The sequence below is a fragment of the Petaurus breviceps genome, unplaced genomic scaffold (assembly GCF_028583685.1).
Source record: "Petaurus breviceps papuanus isolate PSGF00001 unplaced genomic scaffold, PetGlider_PUasm1.0 126, whole genome shotgun sequence".
In the NCBI taxonomy this organism is placed as follows: domain Eukaryota; kingdom Metazoa; phylum Chordata; class Mammalia; order Diprotodontia; family Petauridae; genus Petaurus; species Petaurus breviceps.
The window spans coordinates 5301291-5324926 of NW_027185655.1; the positions used below are offsets into that span (position 1 = coordinate 5301291).

At 36.7% G+C, this 23636-nt stretch overlaps 1 protein-coding gene across 3 annotated transcripts in view; it reads left to right on the forward strand.

Annotated features, from left to right (window-relative positions):
- MTHFD2L (methylenetetrahydrofolate dehydrogenase (NADP+ dependent) 2 like) overlaps nucleotides 1–23636 on the forward strand; it is a 123041-nt gene that overhangs the window by 20086 nt on the left and 79319 nt on the right. For all 3 annotated transcript variants that reach the window (XM_069091732.1, XM_069091735.1, XM_069091730.1), the window contains exons 2-4: nucleotides 6812–6996; nucleotides 11154–11276; nucleotides 21322–21474. In XM_069091732.1, coding sequence (XP_068947833.1) covers nucleotides 6812–6996; nucleotides 11154–11276; nucleotides 21322–21474 — 461 coding nt within the window. The remainder of the gene's footprint in view (nucleotides 1–6811; nucleotides 6997–11153; nucleotides 11277–21321; nucleotides 21475–23636) is intronic.

Consider the following 23636-nt stretch of genomic DNA (forward strand, 5'->3'; position numbering starts at 1 on the left):
GGTTAGGGTTAGTGGCGGAATTAGGGTTAGGGTTAGGGTTAGGGTTATAGGGTTATAGGGTATCCATAGAAGCTTAAGACAGCACTAAGATTTTTGGGATGCTCTATGTTTTATATGGCCATTTTATAAGGCTATTTTATATGGCTATTATATCAATACATCTGCACTAGATGTGTTAAGTTCCCTCAGGGTTGTTTTAAACTTTATATCTTCCCTCAGTGTTTAGCTTGGTGTTCTTTACAGAAGAGATGCTTAGTAAATATTTGTTTGATTCTTGGGGGAACAAAAGGAGACCCCAGTTCAACCTGACAAAAGGTCATCCAGACTTTGCTCAAAGATATCTGAGGTCACCTAACAATGACAATAATCAATAACATTTATCCAACACTAGCTATGTGCCAAAGACTGTGCTAAATGCTTTACAACTAGCATCTCATGGGATCTTCACAACCCTGTAAGATAGGTACTGTGATTATCTCCAGTTTACAGATGAGGAAACTGAGGCAAACTTAGGTTAAGTGACTTGCCCAGGATCACACAGCTAGTAAGTGTCTGAGGCTACATTTGATCTCAGGCCTTCCAGACTCCAGATCTAGTGTTCTAACCATTGCAACACCTTGCTACACTACCTCTTCTTGTTGTTCACTCATTTTTCAGTGGTGTCTGATTCTTGTGACCCTATCTGGGGCTTTCTTGGCGAAAGCACGAAAGTGGTTTGCCATTTCCTTCTCCAGCGCATTTGACAGATGAGGAAATTGAGACAGACAGGCTGAAGTGACTTGCCCAGGGTCACATAGCTGGTAAGTGTCTGAGGTCAGATTTAAACTCATAAGGATCAGTTTTTCTAACTCATCTACCCACTGCACCATCCTGCTGCCACTGGAAGCAGCCAGTTCCATTTGTGGCTAATTCTCCTGATTAGAAACACTTTCTAAATTTGTTTAGAGCCTAAGCTTGCTTCTTTGTGCTTGTTGTTCATAAATTATAGATTAAAAGTTAGAAGGGACTTTGGAGACCATATACAATCATCACTTCCACATCGCAATTTCCTCATTGCAATTTTAATATATTGCAGATCAGCATAAAAAAATGGGAGTTTTTTTGAGAGTATTGCAGAAGTTGCAGATGACACTGAAAAGAATTTAGAAACCCACATTCCAATGCATCACATTTAGAGGGCAGATGTAATGTCACTTAAGAAATAAAAGAGACTTTGGAATAAGATATCATTCTTCCTACAAGCTGACCCTTTTATTATTTTTCATTTAAAAGGTGTTTATTATTATTATTTTTCACAGAAATTCTATTTTATTAAAGTCTGTTTATCATTGAAAGTGACAGATTAAAACTTTTTGAAATAAATAATACCTATATTACTTATTTGTTGTCATTACAAAAAAGTATTTTGGAAAATATAGCAAAGTAATGATCAGAACAGATTAGAAATATGTGTGTGTATTTATTCATGCATATGTATATAACCAATTTAAAGCAAAATCCAATCAACTTTTTGAAGTAGTCTATAGAGTCACTGAGCTAACAAAAAGTCCTCTATGGGTTATTTTTATCTTTTGAACAATTTATATTCTGAATAAACATTTAATATTTAAAAAATTAAGCTCCAAATTTTTTCCTTCTTTTAGCCTCTCTCTGACTAATTAAGGCAAGCAATATAATATCAGTTATACATGGGAAATCAGGCAAAACATTTTCCTATTAGCTATGTTGCAAAAAATAAGTGAGATAAATAGGGAAAGTAAAAAAAAAAACACTTCAATTTGCACTCAGAGTTCATCAGTTCTTTCCCTGGAGGCAGAATTTTTTTTGTTGTTACGAGTCTTTTGCAGTGGTTTGGACCATTGTATTGATTAGAGTAGCTAAGTCTTTCAGGGTTGATCATCATGACAATATTGCTGTTATTGTGCGCAATGTTCTCCTGGTTTTTCTGTCTTCACTTTGCTTCAGTTCCTATAAGTCTTCCCAGGTTTTTCTGAAACTATCCTTCTTATAATATCTTACACAATAGTATTACATCACAATCATATATCCCAATTTGTTCAGCCATACTTCAGTTGACAAGCACCTCCTCAATTTCCTGTTCTTTGCCACCACACACACACACACACAAAACTGCTATAAATATTTTTGTACGTTTATGTCATTTTCCTTTTTGTTTTGATCTCTTTGGGACACAGACCCATTACTGGTGTTGCTGGATCAAAGGGTATGCACAGTTCTATAGCTCTTTGGGTCAAGTTACAAACTGTTTTCCAGAATGGTTGGATCAGTTCACAATACCACAAACATTGTATTAGTGTCCCAATTTTTCTATATCCCCTCCAGCATTTGTCATTTTCCTTTTTGGTCATGTTAGTAAATCTGATGTGTGAGGTATACCTCAGATTTGTTTTAATTTGCATTTCTCAAGTTATGAGTGATTTAGATATGACTTGATAGCTTTGATTTCTTCTTCTATAAACAGCCTATTCATATCCTTTGACCATTTATCAATTGGGGAATAGTTCTCATTTATATAACTTTGACTCCATTCCCTATATATTTGAGAAATAAGACCTTTATAAGAGAAACTTGCTTTAAAAATACCCACCTCCCAGTTCCCTGCTTTCCTACTAATTTCGAGTGCATTGGTTCCGTTTGTGCAAAAACTGTAATTTCATGTAATCAAAATTATTCATTTTACCTCCTATGATCTTCTCTATCTCTTCTTTGACCATGGACTCTTCCCTTATCCATAGATCTGCCAAGTAAAATTTTCCTTGTTCCCCTATTTTGCTTATTTTATCACCATTCATGTTTAAATCACATACCCTTTGTATATATACACTTTGTATACAGTGTGAGATATTAGTTCATGCCTAGTTTCTGCCAAACTGCTTTCCATCTTCCCAGTGATTTTTCTTATATACTGAGTTCTTATCTTCAAAACTTGGATCTTTGGGTTTGTCAAATACTAGATTACTAAGGTTATTTACTACTGTGCATAGTATACCTAATCTATTCCACTGAAACACCACCATTCTATTTCTTAGACAAAAACAGATTGTTTTCACGATTACCACTTTGTAATATAGTTTGGAATTTCCTATTGCTTGCGGCAGCTAGGTGGTGCAGTGATTACTAGAGCACGGACCCTGGAGTCAGGAGGAACTGAGTTCAAATCTGGCTTCAGACACTTAACACACTAGCCAAGTGTCCTTGGGCAAATCACTTAACCCCAGTTGCCCTGCCCTCCCCACTCCAAAAAGTAAAAAAAAAAATCTCCTACTGATAAGCTAGCCCTTTTGTAGACCATAATGTTAACGTTTGCAGTCATTAAACCTCAATAAGAAATATTAGAGTTAAGCTACCAGCAGTAAATGTGGGACACCTATACTGGGTTCAGTTGTCTATCCTTCTGGTAATGACTATTTCCAAGGGAAGGAACACAGTACATTCCTCCTGGTAAGGCTTGATGGGAAATGTTGTATTTTCCTAAGCACTGGAGTAGGATGAATGCTACCTTGATCTTAGTTGATTACCCGGAAATGGTGGCATGAGAATTCCAAGGCCAACTTATGCATTATTTCCTGACCTAGTATAGACTTCACAACCTAACTGTTTGCTCCAATAAATGTTTAGATCTTGGGGCCATGAGGACACTATGGTATCAATTTGACCCAGTTATTTTCTTATACTCATTCTCCTCCCAATTCAGACCTTGCCTCTTCTGCCCAAGGTTATTATCACAGCACTGAAAGAATATTGGGTTTTGGAGTCAGGAGACCTGGGTCCCATTCTTGGTTCTGTCATTTGCTGCTTGCATGACCTTGAAACAATCACTTCAGTTCTCTGGGCCTCAGTTTCCTTACCTGTAAAATAAGTAGATTGAAATAGATGCTCTCTAGAACAGACTCTTGCCAACTCTAAATCTTTACTCTTATCTCCTTCCTTTCTGTAATTTGTCTAACCCTTCATTTGTGTTGGCCATGCCCTGGAGTACATTAGCTTATAGACTTTGTTCATCATATAGTATGTACTTAATAAATGCTTGTTGATTGATTTTTTTCACTTTTCAAATGCTTCATTAACTTCTGATTTACATCATTCATTTCTGCCAGATTGAGTTAAAAATTTTCTCCCATTTTTCCCCTACCCACCAACCCAAAATAGCAGTCCTGCAGGATATCCCCTCCTTCAATCTGCTCTCTCCCATATCTTCTCCCATACCCCCTTCGACTTTTCCAGTAGGGCATGGTGGATCTCTATGCCCCAGTGCCTGTGTAACTTATTTCCCAATTACATGTAAAGTAGTATTAATAATAGTATACATATAACTATTTGATTTTAAAACTTTGAATTCCAGATTCATTCCCTTCCTCCCTTGTCACCCACCATTACTGGCAAGATAAGCAATTCAGTATAGGTTGTACATGTATAGCTAATGCAAAACCTTACCATAATAGATATATTGTAAAAGACTGACTATATTTCCCTCCCTCCTATCCCACCTCCCACTTGTTCTATTCTCTACTTTGATCCCATCCCTTTTCAAAAGTGGGTGCTTCCCACTTCCCTTCCCCCAATCCCTTCAATCATCCCCCCTCTCATACCCATCCCCCCTACTCTCCTGTGGGGAAAGATACCCTATTTAGTGGGTATGTCATTTCCTTCCTGAGCCAAATTTGATGAGAATAAGGTTGACCCATTCCCTTTTGCCTTCCTATTCTTCCCCTCCATTGTAGCCATTTTCCCTTGCCTCTTCTACATGAGATAATTTACCCCATTCTGTCTCTCCCCATCTCCTCTCATTATATTCCTCCCTCACCTCTTAATTTCATCTTTTAAGTATCATCCCTTCCTATTCAAATGGTCCTGTGCCCTCTGTCTATGTATTCTTGTAGACATATATACACACACTCACATATGTATTCATATGCCCATATACCCTCCGATATATATAAATATATATATTTCTATTCCCTTCAAATATTTTCATACTGAGAAAAATTTCATCAGTTATAATTATCATGTAGGGATTTTTTTCCATGTAGGAATGTTAATAGTTCAAATTTAATAAGTTCCTTATGATTTCTTTTCCCTGTTTACCTTCTCATGCTTCTCTTGCTTCTTGTATCTGAATGTCAAATTTTCTATTCAACTCTGGTTTGTTCATCAAGAATGCTTGAAAGTCCTCTATTCCACTGAATGACCATATTTTCCCCCGATTTGATCCCAGCTCCTTTGACCTATGGAATATCATATTCCAAGCTCTATGATCCCTCAGTGTAGAAGCTGACAGATCCTGAGTTATCCTAATTGTGTTTCCACAATATTCAAATTGTTTCTTCCTTGGCTGCTTGTAATATTCTCTCCTTGATCTGGGAATTTTAGAACCTAGCTATAATATTCCTAGGAGTTTTCTTTTTGGGATCTTTTTTCAGGGGGTGATTGGTGGATTCTTTCAACCTCTATTTTGCCTTCTGGTTCTAAAACATCAGGGAAGTTTTCCTTGAGAATTTCTTGAAGGATGATTTCTAGGTTCTTTCTTTGATCATGGCTTTCAGGCAGTCCAATAATTTTTAAATTGTCTCTCCTGGATCTATTTTCCAGGTCAGTGGTTTTTCCCATGAGATATTTCACATTGCCTTCTATTCTTTCGTCTTTTTTGATCTATTTAAGAGTATCTTGATTTCTCATAAAGTCACTAGCTTCCATTTGCTCCAATCTAATTCTGAAGCAATGATTCTCTTCAATGTCCTTTTGAGATTCTTTTTCCATCTGGCAAATTCAGCTTTTTAAGGCATTCTTCTCCTCATTGCCTTTTTGAGCCTCTTTTGCCATTTGAGTTAGTCTATTTTTTAAGGTATTATTTTCCTCAGTCAGGCTGTTGACTCATTTCGTAATTTTCTTGCATCATTCTCATTTCTCTTCCCAATATCTCTTCCACTTCTCTTATCTGCTTCTTAAGGTCCTCTATGGCCTGTTACCTGCTCATATTTTTCTTGGAAACTTTTGGTGCAGGAGTTCTGACTTCACTATCTCCCTCTTGTTCCATGCTTTGATCCTTTTTGTCCCCAAAATAGGAGTCTAATGTTGGATTGCTTTGCTTGGCTTGCTTCCTTTGCCTGGCCTTTTTGCCACTCAATTACTTGACTTTTGGGCTTTTTATCACAGTAGGACTCTGCCACCAGATGTGAGAGCTTCGTTCCAAATGCTAGGGTTTTCTCAGCTGCCAGAGGTATTAATCGGGTGTCCTCTCTGAGGCCTTCACATGCTCTGGCAAGCTAGTCGCACATCCCAGGACCTCCACCCTCGACCGCAATCCAGATCTAAGCAGGTTAAAGCAAAAGCGATTACTCCCTCAGACTGATCTCTTGTTCCCCCTACACTCTACAGTCCAGGAGCTAAAGCTGCCATGTGGCAGTGGCTGTGCTGCAGCCCTCAGTGGCTTCTCACCCTGGGGCCAAAGCTGACACACTCCCAACTATTGGGTCCCAAAGTCCACACTGCACTGGCCTCTCACTTTGTCCTCAGCATCTATATGTTGATAATTCTGGATAGCCACAGCTGCTGGTGATCTGGAGTCCCTCCAGCTGGTGGTTGGTCAGGCCTGCCCTGGGCCTAAAACCTCAGTGTGGATCTGGGCTTGGCTTCCAGAGCACTATGCTGGCCGATTCCTGCCCACCTGCCAGGCTGTCCTCAGTGGGAGGTTAACTTTTCTGTGTCATTTTGTGGGTTCTGTCTTGTTGATTGATTGATAAATGTTGTCTTTTTAATCACTTATTTTTTGTTTGCTTGACTATTTTTATAGATGTGAAGCCACCATTATCTCAGGAACTGAAATGGCCAGACAAATCTGTAAAGAAATATGTCATGAGGTAAAATCATGGGTGTCCCTTGGGAACAGGAAACCTCATCTCAGTATTATTTTAGTAGGAGACAACCCAGCAAGCCATACCTATGTAAGAAATAAGATAAAAGCAGCTACAGCTGTAGGTAAGTAAGCATTTCATGAGAGAATCTATAATTACTAAATATTTCACATGCATTCTTCACATGTAGGGCCTTCTTACAGATTTAATTATTAAAGGATCCTCTGCTATTTAAAATCACAGACAGTTATTAATATATGACTTAGTACCTCATTGCTGAAAGAGAATGTAAGAGAGAAGACAATTCAGAAAAAAACAAGGTTTTTCTTTTTCAGCATGATTTTTATTGACTTGAGGTGGCTAGGTGGTGCAGTGAATAGAGCACCAGCCCTGGAGTCAGGAGGATCTGAGTTCAAATCTGGACTCAGACACTTAACACTAACTAGCCATGCCATGTGACCTTGGGCAAATAACTTAAACCTAATTACCCTGCCCTCCCCCCTCCATAAAGCAAAAAAAAAAAATCACAGTTTTACTTAATAATTTTCTTTGATTGAAAGGCATAGTCTAGTGTGTTTCTTTTGTGATTGATGCATTCTGCTGCATAGAAGTCTCTAGTTCTATATCCAGAGACCTATAAGAGGAAGGGTTATCTAAAACACTTCCCTAAATCATGAATACAGTCTGCTGTATCAGTAATAAGTGGTCATTTAAGTCCAGCTTGAATATTTCTAATCAGAAAGAAACTCACTTTCCTCTGAGGCAAGGACAAAGGAAAATGAATTCCAGGAACATAAATAAATTAAAGAGTTTCTGACAAATTGGAAATAAAGGAGTTGGCAGAATTGGTTTCACTGGGATACAAGGGCAATAAAGGACATGATTTCATAGGAAATTTGATTATCTTTCCCGAGCATGCTCACAATGGCTACAAGGAAATAGACCATAATCTAGATAGTTGTAGTATACATGTCACCAACTATTTCAGAAGATGAAAAGAAGTGAGATTCTATAATGACCTTCAGGAGTCTCTAAATCAAGTCAAACCTATGCCTTGATAGTTAGCAATTTCAAAAAAAAGGGGGGCTCAGATAATGATGGAAAATGGTAGAAAATATGATTTAGGGTTAAAAAGGAAAGCATGCCAGGCATGGTGGCCCATGTCTGTAATTTCTGCTCTCAAGGAATCTGAGGTTGATGGATTAACCAGAGCTTGGGAGTTCTGAGCTACAATGTACTAAGATGATTGGGTGTCCACAATATGTCTGGCACCAATGTAGTGAGATGTTAGGAGCAGAAGGCCACCACGCTACCTAGAAGGGATAAACCATCACAGATTTGAAATGGCGTGAGTCAAAACTCACCTGCCAGTCAAGAGTAGGATTGGGACAGGAAGTGGTCATTGTTCTTTCAGCCTGGATGAGACAGAGGGATTTGGTTTCAAAGAAAGAAACAAATGAAGGAACCAAAGGTCCATGAACCCCATGCCCATGTATGATTACTATTTCAAGAGGAAAATCAGAAGGATAAGAAAAAAAGGAGCCTGTGAACAGGAAATGCATGGTGACCGCCATGGGAGGTATTTCCGAATCAATTGTCAGTCAATACCTCTAACTTACAGCATGTGAGTCTTTCATATAAATGGCATATATGTTGTCTTCCCTCGAGTTCTTTGAGGTCAAGGATTGGATTTTTGCTTTTCTTTAAATCACTAGAACTTAGCTCAATGCTTAATAAAGTTTTGTTGACTGTCACTGAGCTCTTGATCGATCCTGTTAGAACACAGGTAAAATTAATGCTCATTAGAGGAAAGTATAAAGGCGAGAAGTTGCTGCATGCATTCACAGCAGCTCTAACTTTAGCTATTTATTCATGCCAAAAATGGGAAATGAAAAAAAAAAGCAATGATATTAACTGATTATCAGTCATTATTTCTCAAGATAGATTTAACTGATGAAAAGCAAATGCCACAATGAGGAGGCCAAAAGAGCTTAGATAACACTTGAGTACTTTGCCAAGTAGATAAGAATGGTAGCCAAAGGGGACGTCTTTGTGTCTTTTGTCTAGATGGCACCTAGAATACATGCTTATTTGTAAATCATTGTTGAAGACAATGGCTGTTGCCTTGCCTGGCTTCCATTAAGCCTCAGCTAAAATCCTGTCTTCTGAAAAAACCTTTATTGATTTCCCTTAAGGCTCTGATACTTATCCTCCATCTATATCTTCTTTGTATGTAGTCTTTTTCATATTTTCTCCCTCATTAGACTATGAGCTTGTTGAGAGCAGGGACTGTTTTTGTCTTTCTTTGAATCCCCAGTGCTTGGCACATAGTAGCTACTTAATAAATGATTGTTGAACTGATTTGCTGACTTAAAGAATATTATCAGTAATCACAAATCATCAAAAAGCAGGAGAGTGGATAAGTAGCCTGAAGAAAACTGGATTCAATTAAGTTCAAGACCATTTATAGATGAAATTTGAAGGGAAACATAACTATAGAATGATACAAATCTGCCATTGTTTCTATAGTGATTTTTAAATCATCAGTGACAGAGGAATCACCATATTTTGACTCTCTAAAATCTCATTCCCTAATGTAGTATATGAAGAAATAAAAAATAAATTTGGAAAGTATAAGCCTGATCAAATACATGAAGAGAAAATACACACACAAGTGTATTTTTAAAGCTATTTACATAATTTTCAAGTTTCCTTAAAATGGTGAAGATTCAAAAAAAAATGTAGAAGGACAAGATGGTTTGTTTTTGTTTTTTGGGTTTCTTTTGGATATATATGCCTACTTTCTTTCTAATTTTTTTAAATATTCATTATTGGGTGTGAGGTCAAAGAAAGAGGAAAAGGACCCACAGGTACAAAAATATTTATTGCTGCTATTTTAGTGGTGGCAAAGTATTTGAAATTGAGGTGGTGCTTACCAACTGGAAAATGACCAGACAAATTATGATACAAGAATTGATGGAATACTGCCATGGTGTGAGAAATGTTTAAGGGGATCATTTCAGAGAAAGCTGGGAAGATTTGTATGAAATGATTCAGAATGAAGTGAGAAGAACCAGAATGATTTATACAATGGTGACCATATTGTAAAGACAAATAGCTCAGAAGACTTAAGAACTCTGATTTGTCCAGTCATGACTCCAGATGACTCCTAATGAAACATGGGACCCACCTCCTGATAGAGATGCGATTGGACTCAGTATAGATTTACAGATACATTTTTGGACATGGCCAATGCAGGAATTTGTTTTGCTTGACTACAAATGTTTGTAACTGGCTTTATTTTTCCCTCTTTCTCAATGGATGAGGAAGCAGAAAAGACAGATCTTCATCTAAATTAAAATTTAATTTTAAAAAGAATATAAAATCATATGACAAAAATCATTATTGTGAGTTCATTAGATTTTTGCATAAGGGTCATAGAAGTTTTGTTCTTTCATTTGGAAGTATAGATTTCCTTCCAATCTTTATGAAAATGGTTCATGCATGTGTCAATGATATTTTTGATAGTAAAATGAGAGTCAGAATGGTGTAATGGGTAGAGCTGGCCTCAAAGCAGTCAGAATGCTACCTCTGCCATGAATTGTGACACTGTGATACCCCAGAATATTCTAAGAATATAAGTTAAAGGAAGAATGGTGACATATATTGGAAGAGAGAATTCCCTAATAGAATTTTTAGCAAAGCAAACATATATGTGACTAAAAAAACAAGAGAAACCACCAGAATGTCACAGATTTGGTCTCTATGGTAGATCACACAATTAAATGAGATCCAAATATAACATTCTGGCGGTTTCTATTATTGTTTTCTATTAATCATTTTATTTATTTCATTTTATATTTTTTATTTTTCTATTTCTCCACCAGGCTGAAAGTGTACCAGCCAATCACAGGACCATTCTTGCTATTGATAATCATGAGAACTTTGGCCTTTTCTGTTTCTGATTTGGGCTGGTTCAACTCTTGTTAAGCAGCCAGATGCTCCCCTTGCTTGAGAGAACTTATGCTGATGCCAGACTTAGTACAGTCACCCAATTGACCTAGCACAGCACCCCTCAATGCAAGTCATCTACCACTCTCATCCTCAAGGCTATTAGGTGATACGGTGGGTAGAGAGCTGTGCCCAGAGTTAGGAAGACCTGAGCTCAAATACAGCCTCAGACATTCCCAGAAGGGAGCTTTGAAATTGACGCATTGATGCAGGCCCATCTAATAAATCCCCAAGTGGTTATAATCTGACTCCCCATATGCTTTCTTCTAGGCATTGGTAGTGAGGTCATTCTAAAACCAAAAGATGTTTCTCAGGAAGAACTTTTGGACATTACCGAGCAACTGAACATGGACCCAAGAGTCAGTGGCATATTAGTTCAACTGCCTTTGCCAGGTAATGTAATTTTATGGTATGCCTTGGGTGTCATTCTAAGGAAAAAAAAATGCATGTTTTAACCGTTGTCTTCAGAGTATTTTATTTCATTTTTAAGATATTGGAAAAGATACTAGTATAAAGATGTGTTTATTCTAGCATGAAAATGCTTAAAGTTTCTGAAGTTCCTTTATTCTGTAGTTTTATTTTCAATGGAGTAGATTAAAATGCCACAAATTAGGAAGACAAGTGACAATATGACTGAAGATACAACATTGCATAACTTGGGAAGACCTTCTTCTGTTAGTTTTGGTCCTTGGATATGTAGCTTATTGGATTCAGCAAGCATTTACTAAGTGTTCATTGTGTTTGAGGAGAAAAGATATATACATATAGGTATATATATACACATATATGTCCATGTATACACATATGTATACCTGTATGTATATACATACGTGTGTGTATTTATTGTCATGAAAATATACGTAATCCTATCCTACAATTTGACAAATCTTATATAAGCAGCTAGGTGGTGCAGTGGATAGAGCCTTCGATCTGGAGTTGGGAAGATATGAGTTCAAATCCATCCTCAGACACCTAAGCAATGGGCAAGTCACTTAACCACTGTCTGACTAAGATTTCCCATCTGTAAAATGGCCGTGATAATAATAGTTCCTACCTTGTAAAGTTACTGTGAAGATAAGATGTTTGTAAGCCTTATAAACTATCATATACATATATTTTAGCTAATATATGTGTATATATACATATATATACACACACACATATATATATATATACACAGAGAACTTTGCAAACCCTAAAGTTCTATATAAATGTTAGTTATTATTATTATTATTATTATAGTGCTAATGTGTAATTTAGGTGTATTAATGCTAAAGCTTTCACTTGTTTCCACCAAGAATACAAGTTAATATTTCTTTTTTTCTTCAAACTATCAGCAAAACATGGTAGTAGCTACAATTATCTGTAGAAATGTTATAAATGATGCCAGTGCATTATAGAGTCATGGAATACTGGCCCTGGAAATGACTTTAGATATCATGAAGTTCAGTGGGCATCTAGGTGGCACAGTGAATAGAGTGTTGGGCCTTGTGTCAGGAAGGCTTGAGTTCAAATCACACCTCAGACACCTATTAGTTGTATGACCCTGGGCAAGTCAGTTAACCCTGTTTACCTCAGTTTCCTCATCTATAAAATGAACTGGAGAAGGAAATTGCAAATCAGTATCTTTACCAAGAAAACCTCCAATGGCATCATGAAGAGTTGGACATGATTAAAATGACTGAATAACAAATCATTGAATCCAATCTTTTTATTTTAGAGAAGAAGAAACTTAAGTCTAGAATGACTGTCATGGCTAATTAGTCATAGAATTTGTCATAAGAGTTTAAAATTTATTTTCTATTGCCTCTAGTATGGCTATTTTGTTTTAAAAGAAAATCATGTAACTGGCTGAAGCTTTTATCTTAGTGTGAAATTTTTCTCAGTCCTCTATAAATTTAACCCAGGCAATTAACTGGTTAGGGGTAAAGAGAATTTCTAGTTTAGCTTTATGATCAGCATTTCTTGCACTAGTTGTACATTACAGAGTAGGTCCCCCTAGTGTCGGTTGATCAAATTACAAATATACTTGATGCAACTTTTCCCCTTCTTCTGTCTTCAATATGCAAACCTCCTTCAAAGCAAATACAGAACAAAACAAAAAAAACACACCAAACCATACACCACTTTTGTACTTGAAAAGAGTTACTGTTTCACTGCTGAGACTCCTCCTTTTACAAGTACAGAATATACCCTCCATGTTTCAGTAGTTCTATGGTTGAAAAATTAATTAAAACAAAACTAATTACCACCACAATAAAGTTGTGGACAACCCTGTTCCCTGCACTTAGGTAGGCTAGTCCCTAGAGAGAAGGCACATAATCTGTCCCTGGGGAAGGATCATAAAATAACTAGGCTGATTGATTCGTTACTGAACATTCCTAAACTTAAACTTTTCTGTATGGTAGAAATCATGTGGGATTTGGACTAAGAGGTCCCGAGTTCAAATCTTAATCTTATTACTTGTATGACCTTGGGCAATTCACTTAACTTGACTGGGGCTTAGTTTTGTCACTTCTAAAAATGAGAGATTGCCCTAGATGACCTACGACGTCTTCTCCAGCTCTAAAGCAATGAGTCTATGACCACCTAAGTAAGAGTCTCTTTCCCTTTTTATATAGTTATCACTATATTATTTTTTCCTATATTCTTATTCCAGGGAAGTGTATAGAATTTCTGTTTGGAATTTAGCCTTCTCTCCCTTCTGGAATTTCTGGTAGCTAAATGGCTCAGTGGATAGAGAGCTGGGCCTGGAATCGGGAAGACTTGGACAAGAATTTGAACAAGAAATTCAAATTCTGCTTCAACCATTTACTAGTTGTGTGACACTGGGCAAGTCACTTAAGCTAGTTGCTTCACTTTTCTCACCTATAAACTGGGAATGATAATAGCACCTACCTTGAGGAGTTGTTGTGAACATCACATGAGATAATAATAAGTGTTTAGAATAGAACCTGGCACATAGTAGGTGATTTAAAATGCTTGTTTGCTTCCTGGGTTCATCCTTGAAGTCTTCCTGCCTTTGGAGGACAAGATTGAACATCGTCTCTGCTGGTTTAGCCTTTAGACACCCAGGTTCACTCCCATGTCATGACAAGGCCACATCATACTTTGGAAGTCCTTAAATAATATTATTATCACTAAATGACCCTTTGGTTCAGAAACACCACTGCTAGGCAAAGGGATCAGTGAAAAGAGAAAATATAAAGATCCTATGTATACCAAAATATTTTTATAAAAGTATTAATGGCAGAAAATAACTGGAAACAAAGTGGAATCCTATCATTTGGGGAATAGCTAAACAAATTGTTTTACATGAATGGGATGAAATATTACTATTAGTAAATGATTAACATGATGAATACACAGAAGAATGAAAATATGTGTCTGAACTGATGCACAGAGAAATAATAAGAATCAGAAAAACAATATATATATATAATGATTGAAACAATGTAAATGAAATGAACAAAAACAATCAACACTGAATGCTATAAAATTGTAGTTACCAAATTTGGTCCCAAAGAAGAGATATAAGAAGGCACCCTACCCAATTATTTGCAGAGGCATTAGGTCTGAAATTGTGGAAAAATGAATATTATTGCAAAAAAATGTGGAAAATAGTTCAGCAAAACCAACAAGCATATTAAAAAAGTAAGACTTTTCAAATTCTCTGTTATAAGGGATGTATTTCTGGAAGTGAGAAAGGGCAGAAATATACTGGGAAATGGAAAAGTGGTGTATATATATATATATATATATATATATATGTATGTATGTGTATATATATATATATGTATGTGTATATATATATATATATATATATATATATATATATATAGAAATTTATTTAAAATAAATTATGGGGGGGGGGCAGAGCCAAGATGGCAGGAAGAAGAAACAGGATTTCTGTAAGGCTCCCACTACCCCCTCATCAAATACATGTAAAAAAATTACTCTAAACAAACTTTGGAGCTACAGAACCCACAAAGTGACAGAGAGAAGCTAACCTCCCACTGAAGACAGCCTGGCAGGCTGGCAAGAAGGGGCCATCACAGCACTCTGGGAGCAGAGCCAAGCCCCTCTTGAGCCCAAAGTTTTAGCCTCAGGGTGGCCACAACCAGCAGCTGGCTGGAGGGACTTTGGGAGAGTGGATCACTAGCAGCTGTGGTGGTTTCCAGAATTTTCAACCCATAGATGCTCACATAAATGTGAGAGGTCAGTGTGAACTTTGGGAACAGGGAGTCCAGGAGTGTGGTCCGACATCTGTTCACCAAGGAAAAAGCAGCCGAGGCACAGCAGCCACTGCCATAGGGCTGCTTCAGAGCTCCTGGCCTGCAGACTATAGGGGGACCAAGCAACCAGTCTGAGGGGTAATCATTCTTGCTTTAACCTGCTTGGATCTGGATTGCTGTCTAGGGTGGAGGTCTTGGGGTGTATGACCAGTGAGTTAGAGCATGTGGAGGATTCAGAGAGGGCAGCCAACTAATAGCTCCAGCAGCTGTGAAAACCCCAATAATTTGGGACAAAGCTGTCCTCTCTGGAAGCAGAGTTCTACTGTGGCAGAAAGCTCAAAAGTCAAGTAATTGTGTGGCATCTTGAGCAAACAAAGGAAGCAAAGCAAGCAGAGAAATCTGACTTTGGATTCCTTTTTGGGGGACAAAAAGGATCAAAGCATAGAATAGGAGGAAGTTCTGACAGCAAAGTCAGAAATCCGGCAACAAAAGCTTCCAAGAAAAGTGGTTACAGGCCATAGAGGAGCTTAAGAAGGATTTTGAAAACCAAATAAGAGAAGTGGAGGAAAAATTGGGAAGAGAAATGAGAATGATGCAAGAAAATCATGAAAAGAGAGTCAACAACCTGACTGAAGAAAATAGCTCCTTAAAAAATAAACTAACTCAAATGGCAAAAGAGCCTCAAAAAGCCAATGAGGAGAATGCCTTAAAATGCCAAATTTGCTACATGGAAAAAGAAAGTCAAAAGCTCACTGAAGAGAATAATTCCTTCAGAATTAGATTGGAGCAAATGGAAGCTAGTGACTTTATGAGAAATCAAGATATTATTAAGCAGATCCCAAAAAATGGAAAAATAGAAGGCAATGTGAAATGTCTCATTGAAAAAACAACTGACTTGAAAGATAGATCCAGTAGAGATAATTTAAAAATTATTGGACTACCTGAAATACATGATCAAAAAAAGAACCTAGAAATCATCCTTCAAGAAATTCTCAAGGAAAATTGCTCTGATGTTTTAGAACCAGAGGGAAAAATATAAATTGAAAGAACCCACCGACCACCTCCTGAAAAAGATCCCAAAAAGAAAACTCCTAGGAATATTATAGCTTGGTTCTGGAGTTCCCAGATCAAGGAGAAACATTACAAGCAGCTAGGAAGAAATAATTTCAATATTGTGGAAACACAATCAGGACAACACAGGATCTGGCAGCTTCTATACTGAGGCAATGAATGGCTGGGAATATGATATTCCATAGGTCAAAGGAGCTGGGATTAAAACCAAGAACCACCTACCCAGCAAAACTGAGTATCATGTTTCAGGGGAAAATATAGTAATTAAATGGAATAGAGGACTTTCAAGCATTCATGATGAACAAAAAACAGAGTTTTTTGACATTCAGATACAAGAAGCAAGAGAAACATGAGAAGGTAAACAGAGAAAAGAAGTCACAAGGAACTTACAAAAGTTAAACTATCTACATGGAAAAATGATCATTGTAACTTATGAAACTTTTCTCAGTATGAGGACAGTTGAAGGGAATATAAATGTGTGTATATATGTATACATATATGTATATATGCATATATGTCTACATAGGAGTGTATATGGACATATGAATACATATGTGAATGTTTGTAAATATGTGTACAGGTATACATAGACAGTGGGCACAGGACTGATTGAATAGGAAGGGATGATCCTTTAAAGGTGGAATTGAGAGGTGAGAGAAGAATATAATGAGAGGAGATGGGGAGAGACAGAATGGGGGTAGATTATCTCATATAGAAGAGGCAAGGGAAAACTGTTACAATGGTGGGGAAGAACAGGAAGGCAAAAGGGAATGAGTTAACCTTACTCTCATTGAATTTGGCTTAGGGAGGGAATGACATACACACTAAATATTGTATGTTGCCCCACAGGAGAGTAGGGGGTTAAGGGGATGAGAAGGGGGGGAGGGAAGTTGGAAGCACACACTTTTGAAAAGGGACAGGATCAAAGTAGAAAATAGGACAAGTTGAGTGTGGGATAGGATGGAGGGAAATATAGTCAGCCTTTCACAATATAGCCATTATGGAAATGTTTTGCATAGCTACACATGTACAACCTATACTGAATTGCTTATCTTCCCAGTGAGGGTGGATGATGAGGGAGGAAGGGAAAGAATATGGAATTCAAAGTTTTAAAATCAAATGTTTAATGTATATTTATTATTATTATTATTATTACATGCAACTGGGAAATAATATATACAGGCATGAGGGCATAGAGATCCATCTTGCCCTACAGGAAATTTGGAGGGGGTGATGGGATAGGATATGGGAGAGAGCAGATTGGGGGAGGGGGCATTCAATGGGATAGCTGTTTTAGGGTGGTGGTTAGCGGAAAGATAGGGAGAAAAATTATAACTCAAAATCTTGTGGAAATGAATGATGTAAACTAAAAATAAACAAAATTCAATTAAAATATAAAATAAAATAAATTATATTGGTCACAAATTTCTAAATATTGTACCAGATTTTCTTTAATGAAGTAAAATATATTTACTCTTGTTGTACAAAATGTTCAAATAAAGGTCCTATTTCAGGTGTTTTTTATCAGGATGCAGCCACTAGGTGTCAATGTTGTTCCATTTGTTAAGAGTATTCACTAGGTTTTGTATCTGATCTATGGTAGAAGTCTCTGACTCACTGTCTCAAGGCCAGGCAGGCTACATACATCACCCTTCAATATTCCAGGGTGTCCTAAGCAGGTTAGGAACCTTGGGGTAACTTCTTCTCTACTGCCATTAGCTGGACCTTTCACTAATTTTGTCTCCCCCCTCCATTTGCAGGGGGCCACTGATTATCACTGAGTTCCATTTAACCACTATAAGTGGATTCATTTATTTTCTCAAGCAAATGGCTATTTACATCAGAGATACAGCAAGAACAAATGTACAAATACTTTTCCTAATCCCTCTGGGGGATACCCTCCCTTGAATCACCTTGTTCTCTGGCTCAAATCTTAGCTCTGTTCTACATAGCATTGGTCCCCCCAGTCCATGTCCAGATATGGCGTGACTGCTAAATAAATCATTTTAATGGGCTGCAGTCCTAAAAGTCATTTCTGAAAATCACAGCTTGCTCCCTGGAGGCCTCGAGGTTGAGACACTCAATCTCTACTTTGACTCCTGGATTCCTAAGGTTCACTCAACCAACCATCCAAAATTTCTAAGGCTGAAGATTCCACTCCCGTTACTGGACTCCCTGCATGAGTCACTGAGATCCCCCCAAAAGCAAATGAAGCAAAGAGAACATTAACTGAGGCCAACAGGCTTTAGAATGTCAATAAACACATCACATGCCTAGCTGATCAGAACTAATGACCTAATGGCCACTTGTGATCTAGCCTCTCCAAGGTACTTTCCTTATATTATTCTCCCAGAAGCAATTTTTAGCTCCTTCCTCATGGAGAGACACCATATGATGAGGTATGGGTATGTGAGAGATGCCCATGACAGATGGTATAATTTTAAAACCGACTTTTGAAATGACCTCATCAATCAAATTCATCAAGCAACTATAAAGTAATGTGATTTTCCTAGCCTTGTACATGGCACCGAGGCACACTCCTTGCTACTGAAATGCTTGCATTTTAGTTGTAGGGATAAATCACATGCTCAAAGTATGATCTAAAGGAGTACACGAGTAGCCCCTCATTTATGAACAGGTTGTGAAGTTGTTGAATAAACAAATTGTCAAGAAACTTGTGGTTTGAATTTAGGGACTGACAAAACTACTCTTAATATAATGAAATTTGGATTCAAATGATTTATTATTTTAAAGGAGATCATTGATTTTAACATGATATAGTCCCATATGAATGCAAACTATTTTCAAAGCTAATTAAATCAGGCTAAGGAATTCATGGGACATCTAGGGGGCTCACTGGGATTGGATTCGGGGAGACCGGAGTTCAAATTTGATCTCAGACACTCTCTAGTTGTATAGCCCTAGGCAAGTCACTTACACCTATTTGCTTCAATTTCCTCACCTGTAAAATAAGCTGGAGAAGAAAAGGGCTAACCACTCCAGTATCTTTGCCAAGAAAACCCCAAATGCAGTCACGAAGAGTTGAATGTGACTGAAATGATTGAGCATCAACAAAAAAAGGAATTCAAGTACCTGATAACAATAATAGTTAGCATTTATATAGTGCTTTAAGATTTATAAAGAACTTACAAATACTATTTCATTTTATCTTCATAACAACTAGGGAGGTAGTACTTTCATTGTCCTCATTTCACAGAAACAGAGGCAAACAGGGTTAAGTGACCTGCCCACGGTCATATAGCTATTAAGGGTTTGATGTCACTTTTGAACTCAGGTCTTCTTGACTCTAGGTCCAATACTCCATCCTCTGGGCCTTCTAGCTGCCTAAAAATCTACTAAATAGAGGTGGTTAGGCAGCACAGTGAATAGAGCCCTGGAGTCAGGAGGACCTGAATTCAAATTTGGCCTCAGACACTTAATACTTACTAGCTGTGTGACCTTGGGCAAGTCACTTAACCCCAATTGCCCTGCCTTCATCCCTCCAAAAAGCAATAAAATAAAAATAAGACCAGCAGGTTATTAATAAAAGGGTGGTCATTTGAAAAAAAAAACCTACTAAATGAAATTAATTTGTGGAAAGAAGTGCAAAATGTTGAAATTAGAAATGTATGGTTTCTCTTCTACTAATTTTTTCATATTAATAAAATCTTAGTAGTCTAATACAAATAAATTTGACTTGCCTTCAGGGGAAATTGCATGCTTTAATAAGTGCATTATAATAAAGGCATTCTATTTGACTAAAAGCTAAAAGGACCAAGTTAGAGAAAAAAAGGCTGTAGAAAAAAATTAAGTTTGGACTCAAGCTGTGGTCTCTTGAAAACAAGATGATTTGTTCAAACTTATGATTTCATTAGTATATTTCCCAGGTAAGGAAACTCTCTTTACCAGTGCAGGTTGTCACTTTGTCTTCAAGTTGTAGTTTTAGAGAATTGTTGGAGGCACAGAGAGGTTGAGGAGCTTTTCTAGGTTAACACAGCCAGTATGTGTCAAAATGGATTTGATTGATTACTGTAGAATATATAATTAGCAAAGGAATTTTAATGTAACAGATACGACTTCATTTTGGCCTTTTCAGATATAGTATTTTCTTAATAGGTTAATAGATTAAGAGTTAAGCTATTAATAACACAAATTACTTAATGTAGAGTAATAAGATCAGGTAATATGATGTTTTACATTTGTGAGCTTGTTATTCATTTTAGACAATGGGACTTCAAGCAGTCCATGTGTGATCACTTCTGTTCATTCATGACAGATTGCATTGGTCTCCTTCCAGAATTAATTATTTTTGTAACAAGTAAATATATTTGAGTTTACATTATGCTAATGATTTATGAATATAAATTCTTCAAGCATTTTATTGGCTTGCATAGACACTTAAAATGATGCAAAACAAAATCCTTAATATCTGTCTTTCTCCCCTTGGACTCTGAGAGCACTTTACCAAATGCCTGTTAATTGAAATTCATGATAATCCTCTGAAGTAGAAAATGCTTTTATTATAGCTATTATGAGTAAAGTTGAGGCCCAAATCTATTATGTTGTTTCTTTCAGTGCAGATAAATGTTGTATCATTGGCCAAGACTCCTTTTTTGGTCTGATTGGCCTCTCCTGGCTTTGGACTTTCATGGCATCATATAATTTTGAGCTTAAAGATCATTCAATTCCATCTTTTATTTGAATAGATAATAAAACTGACCTCCAGAAAGCTGAAGAGACCCATCCTTAACACTGTATGTACTAGGTGGATTTTTTTTTTTTGCCCTTTGGAGGGGAATTGGGGTTAAGTAACTTGCCCAAGGTTAAATGGCTAGTTTTTTGGGTTTTTTTTTTTTTGGTGGGTGTTAAGTGTCTGAGGCTGGAACCGAACTCAGGTCCTCCCGACTCTGGGGCTGGCGCTTTACTCACTGCGCCACCTAGCCACCCCTTACTAGGTGGGTTTTGTTTAAAGAATATTATGTCATTGCTGTTTGTGATATCAAGGGAGTAACAAAAAAAAATGAAATGATTCATAACGTCCCAGGATCCTAAATGAGTGAACTTGACATGATTCTTTACAATTTGATTCCCAGGATTCCTAAATGAATGAGCTGATTTTGAATATCTTTCAGACCACATAGATGAACGGACAGTTTGCAATGGAATTGCACCTGGAAAAGATGTAGATGGGTTTCATATTGTCAATGTTGGACGTCTATGTCTGGATCAGCATTCTATGATACCAGCCACTGCCTGTGCTGTTTGGGAAATAATAAAAAGAACAGGTATGTAAAAAAAAATCTGAGGAGGGTGTGTACAAAATACTAAGCTGTTAATTTATTACTTCTTATACATTTATTGACTGAGTGAATAGGTAAGTCATATTAAGATAAGATTAACGGACGTTTTGCTGTTGGACTTCAGACTTATTAAGGCTATAATCCTGAGAAATGGTGGGAATGGGAAGGTATAGAGAGTGTTGATACGAAGGATATTTAAAATACTTTCATGGACTGATGACCTTATCAATATGGATGCTTCCATCCAAACCTTCTCATCCTGTGTGACTCTTGTCCATGTTCCACCATTGTACTTTATCATATCATGTGTTAGAGACCTTTTACTAAATCTGTTGACATTTTGTGAATATAGGTAGGGTTCATGGACTATAAAAGCTTTCCTGGTTCCTTCTCAGACCTCAATTAACTAATGAAGGAATCTTAACCTGGGGTCCACAAAATTGCTTGTTTCTTTCAAAAAATATTTCCATAACAATTTCAATGTATTTTTATAATCATGTATATTTAATTTTATGCATTTAAAAACATTATTTCCCCAGACTTTCACAGGGCTCAAGGCACACAAAAAAGGTTATGAGCCCCTGATTTAATTCTTTCATATACATGCCCAATATTCTTATGGAGATTTTGTAGAGATAGGAAAGTAGGTATATGGACAGGCAATTATTGGCATTTTGTTTATTACCTTTTTTTTTTGCTTTTTGTAGGGCAATTGGGGTTAAGTGACTTGCCCAAGGTCACACAGCTATTTTTTTTTTTTTTTGGTATGTGTTAAGTGTCTGAGGTCGGATTTGAACTCAGGTCCTCCTGACTCGAGGGCCGGCGCTCTACTCACTGCGCCACCTGGCTGTCCCTTTTTACCTTTTTCAATACTTGATTTTTTTCAAATGTTTGGTATCTTCTCCTCTTTCAGATATCAATAGTATAGATCCCTCAACACCTTCAAAATTGTGTTTCCTCCATTGACCAGAATTCTCTGTATATGCTTTTTTTTTTAGCCCAAATGTTCTTTTTTCTTATTTTAGTGCCATTTCTACTTCCTCTTGCAGGCACTGTTAGAGTGCAAATGCAATCATTCAAATGCCATTGATAGAGGAATAGTGTGTTATAGAAATCTTGATGAATATTCTCCATATTTCATCTGTTTGTCCTCATTCCAGTTATATCCTTCAATGCCTTCAGAGTGATCAAAGTTAATTGTTTTTTACCAAAGTTTTTGTAAACTCCTGATATACTACTCATAATCTTCTGCCACCCTTTCCAATCTATCTTACTCAAAATTTTATATACTACAATAGTATGGCTCTTGGCTATCGTGGCTTTTCATTTGTTGAAAATTCAAGTGTTTCCTGACTGAGGCAATTTCTTTTGATCTCATTTATTTATCATTTATTTCCTTATGAGTATAGTGATTTTTCATTTTCCAGCATCAATAAATAATGGTTTAAATAGGTCAAGTAGGAGTTGTTTTAATTGAATGCCACATCATTGCTTTTGTAGTCTTCTAATCTGAGATTTTGTTTTAAGCTTTTCTCAATAAGTTGATGGTCTGACTATACACAGAAAGCAAATATGTAAATGATTCTCATATCAATAATGGGTCATTTTTTTTCATTAAAGAACTTCATTTTTATCATATTATTTAGCTATTTACCATGTCCAATATCTGAATTTCTTTTTGAAACCATTTGTATTATGTGGACATCATATTTCTGTAAAATCTATGACTCTTTGGCCATCTATCTATCTATCTATCTATCTATCTATCTATCTATCTATCTATCTATCTATCTATCTATCTGTCTGTCTGTCTGTCTGTCTGTCTGTCTATGGTTTATTTATCTATATATACCCTGAGTTACATTTTCCAACTAATTTTCATCATACTCCCCCTTGCTTACCTTTGCTCTGAAGTTATCATTTAGTAAATTATATATCAATTTAATTTGTAGAATCTTATTCAATTTTTAGAGAATTTATCTCCCTCATCCTCTGCAGCAGATGTTGGTACATAAACTGCAGTTATCTTTTCAGTGGTCTTTTTTTCAAATGTTCATCATGATGACTATAAAATATAATTCAGAATAATAGAAGATACATGAAAGAAAGAAAGAAAGAAAGAAAGAAAGAAAGAAAGAAAGAAAGAA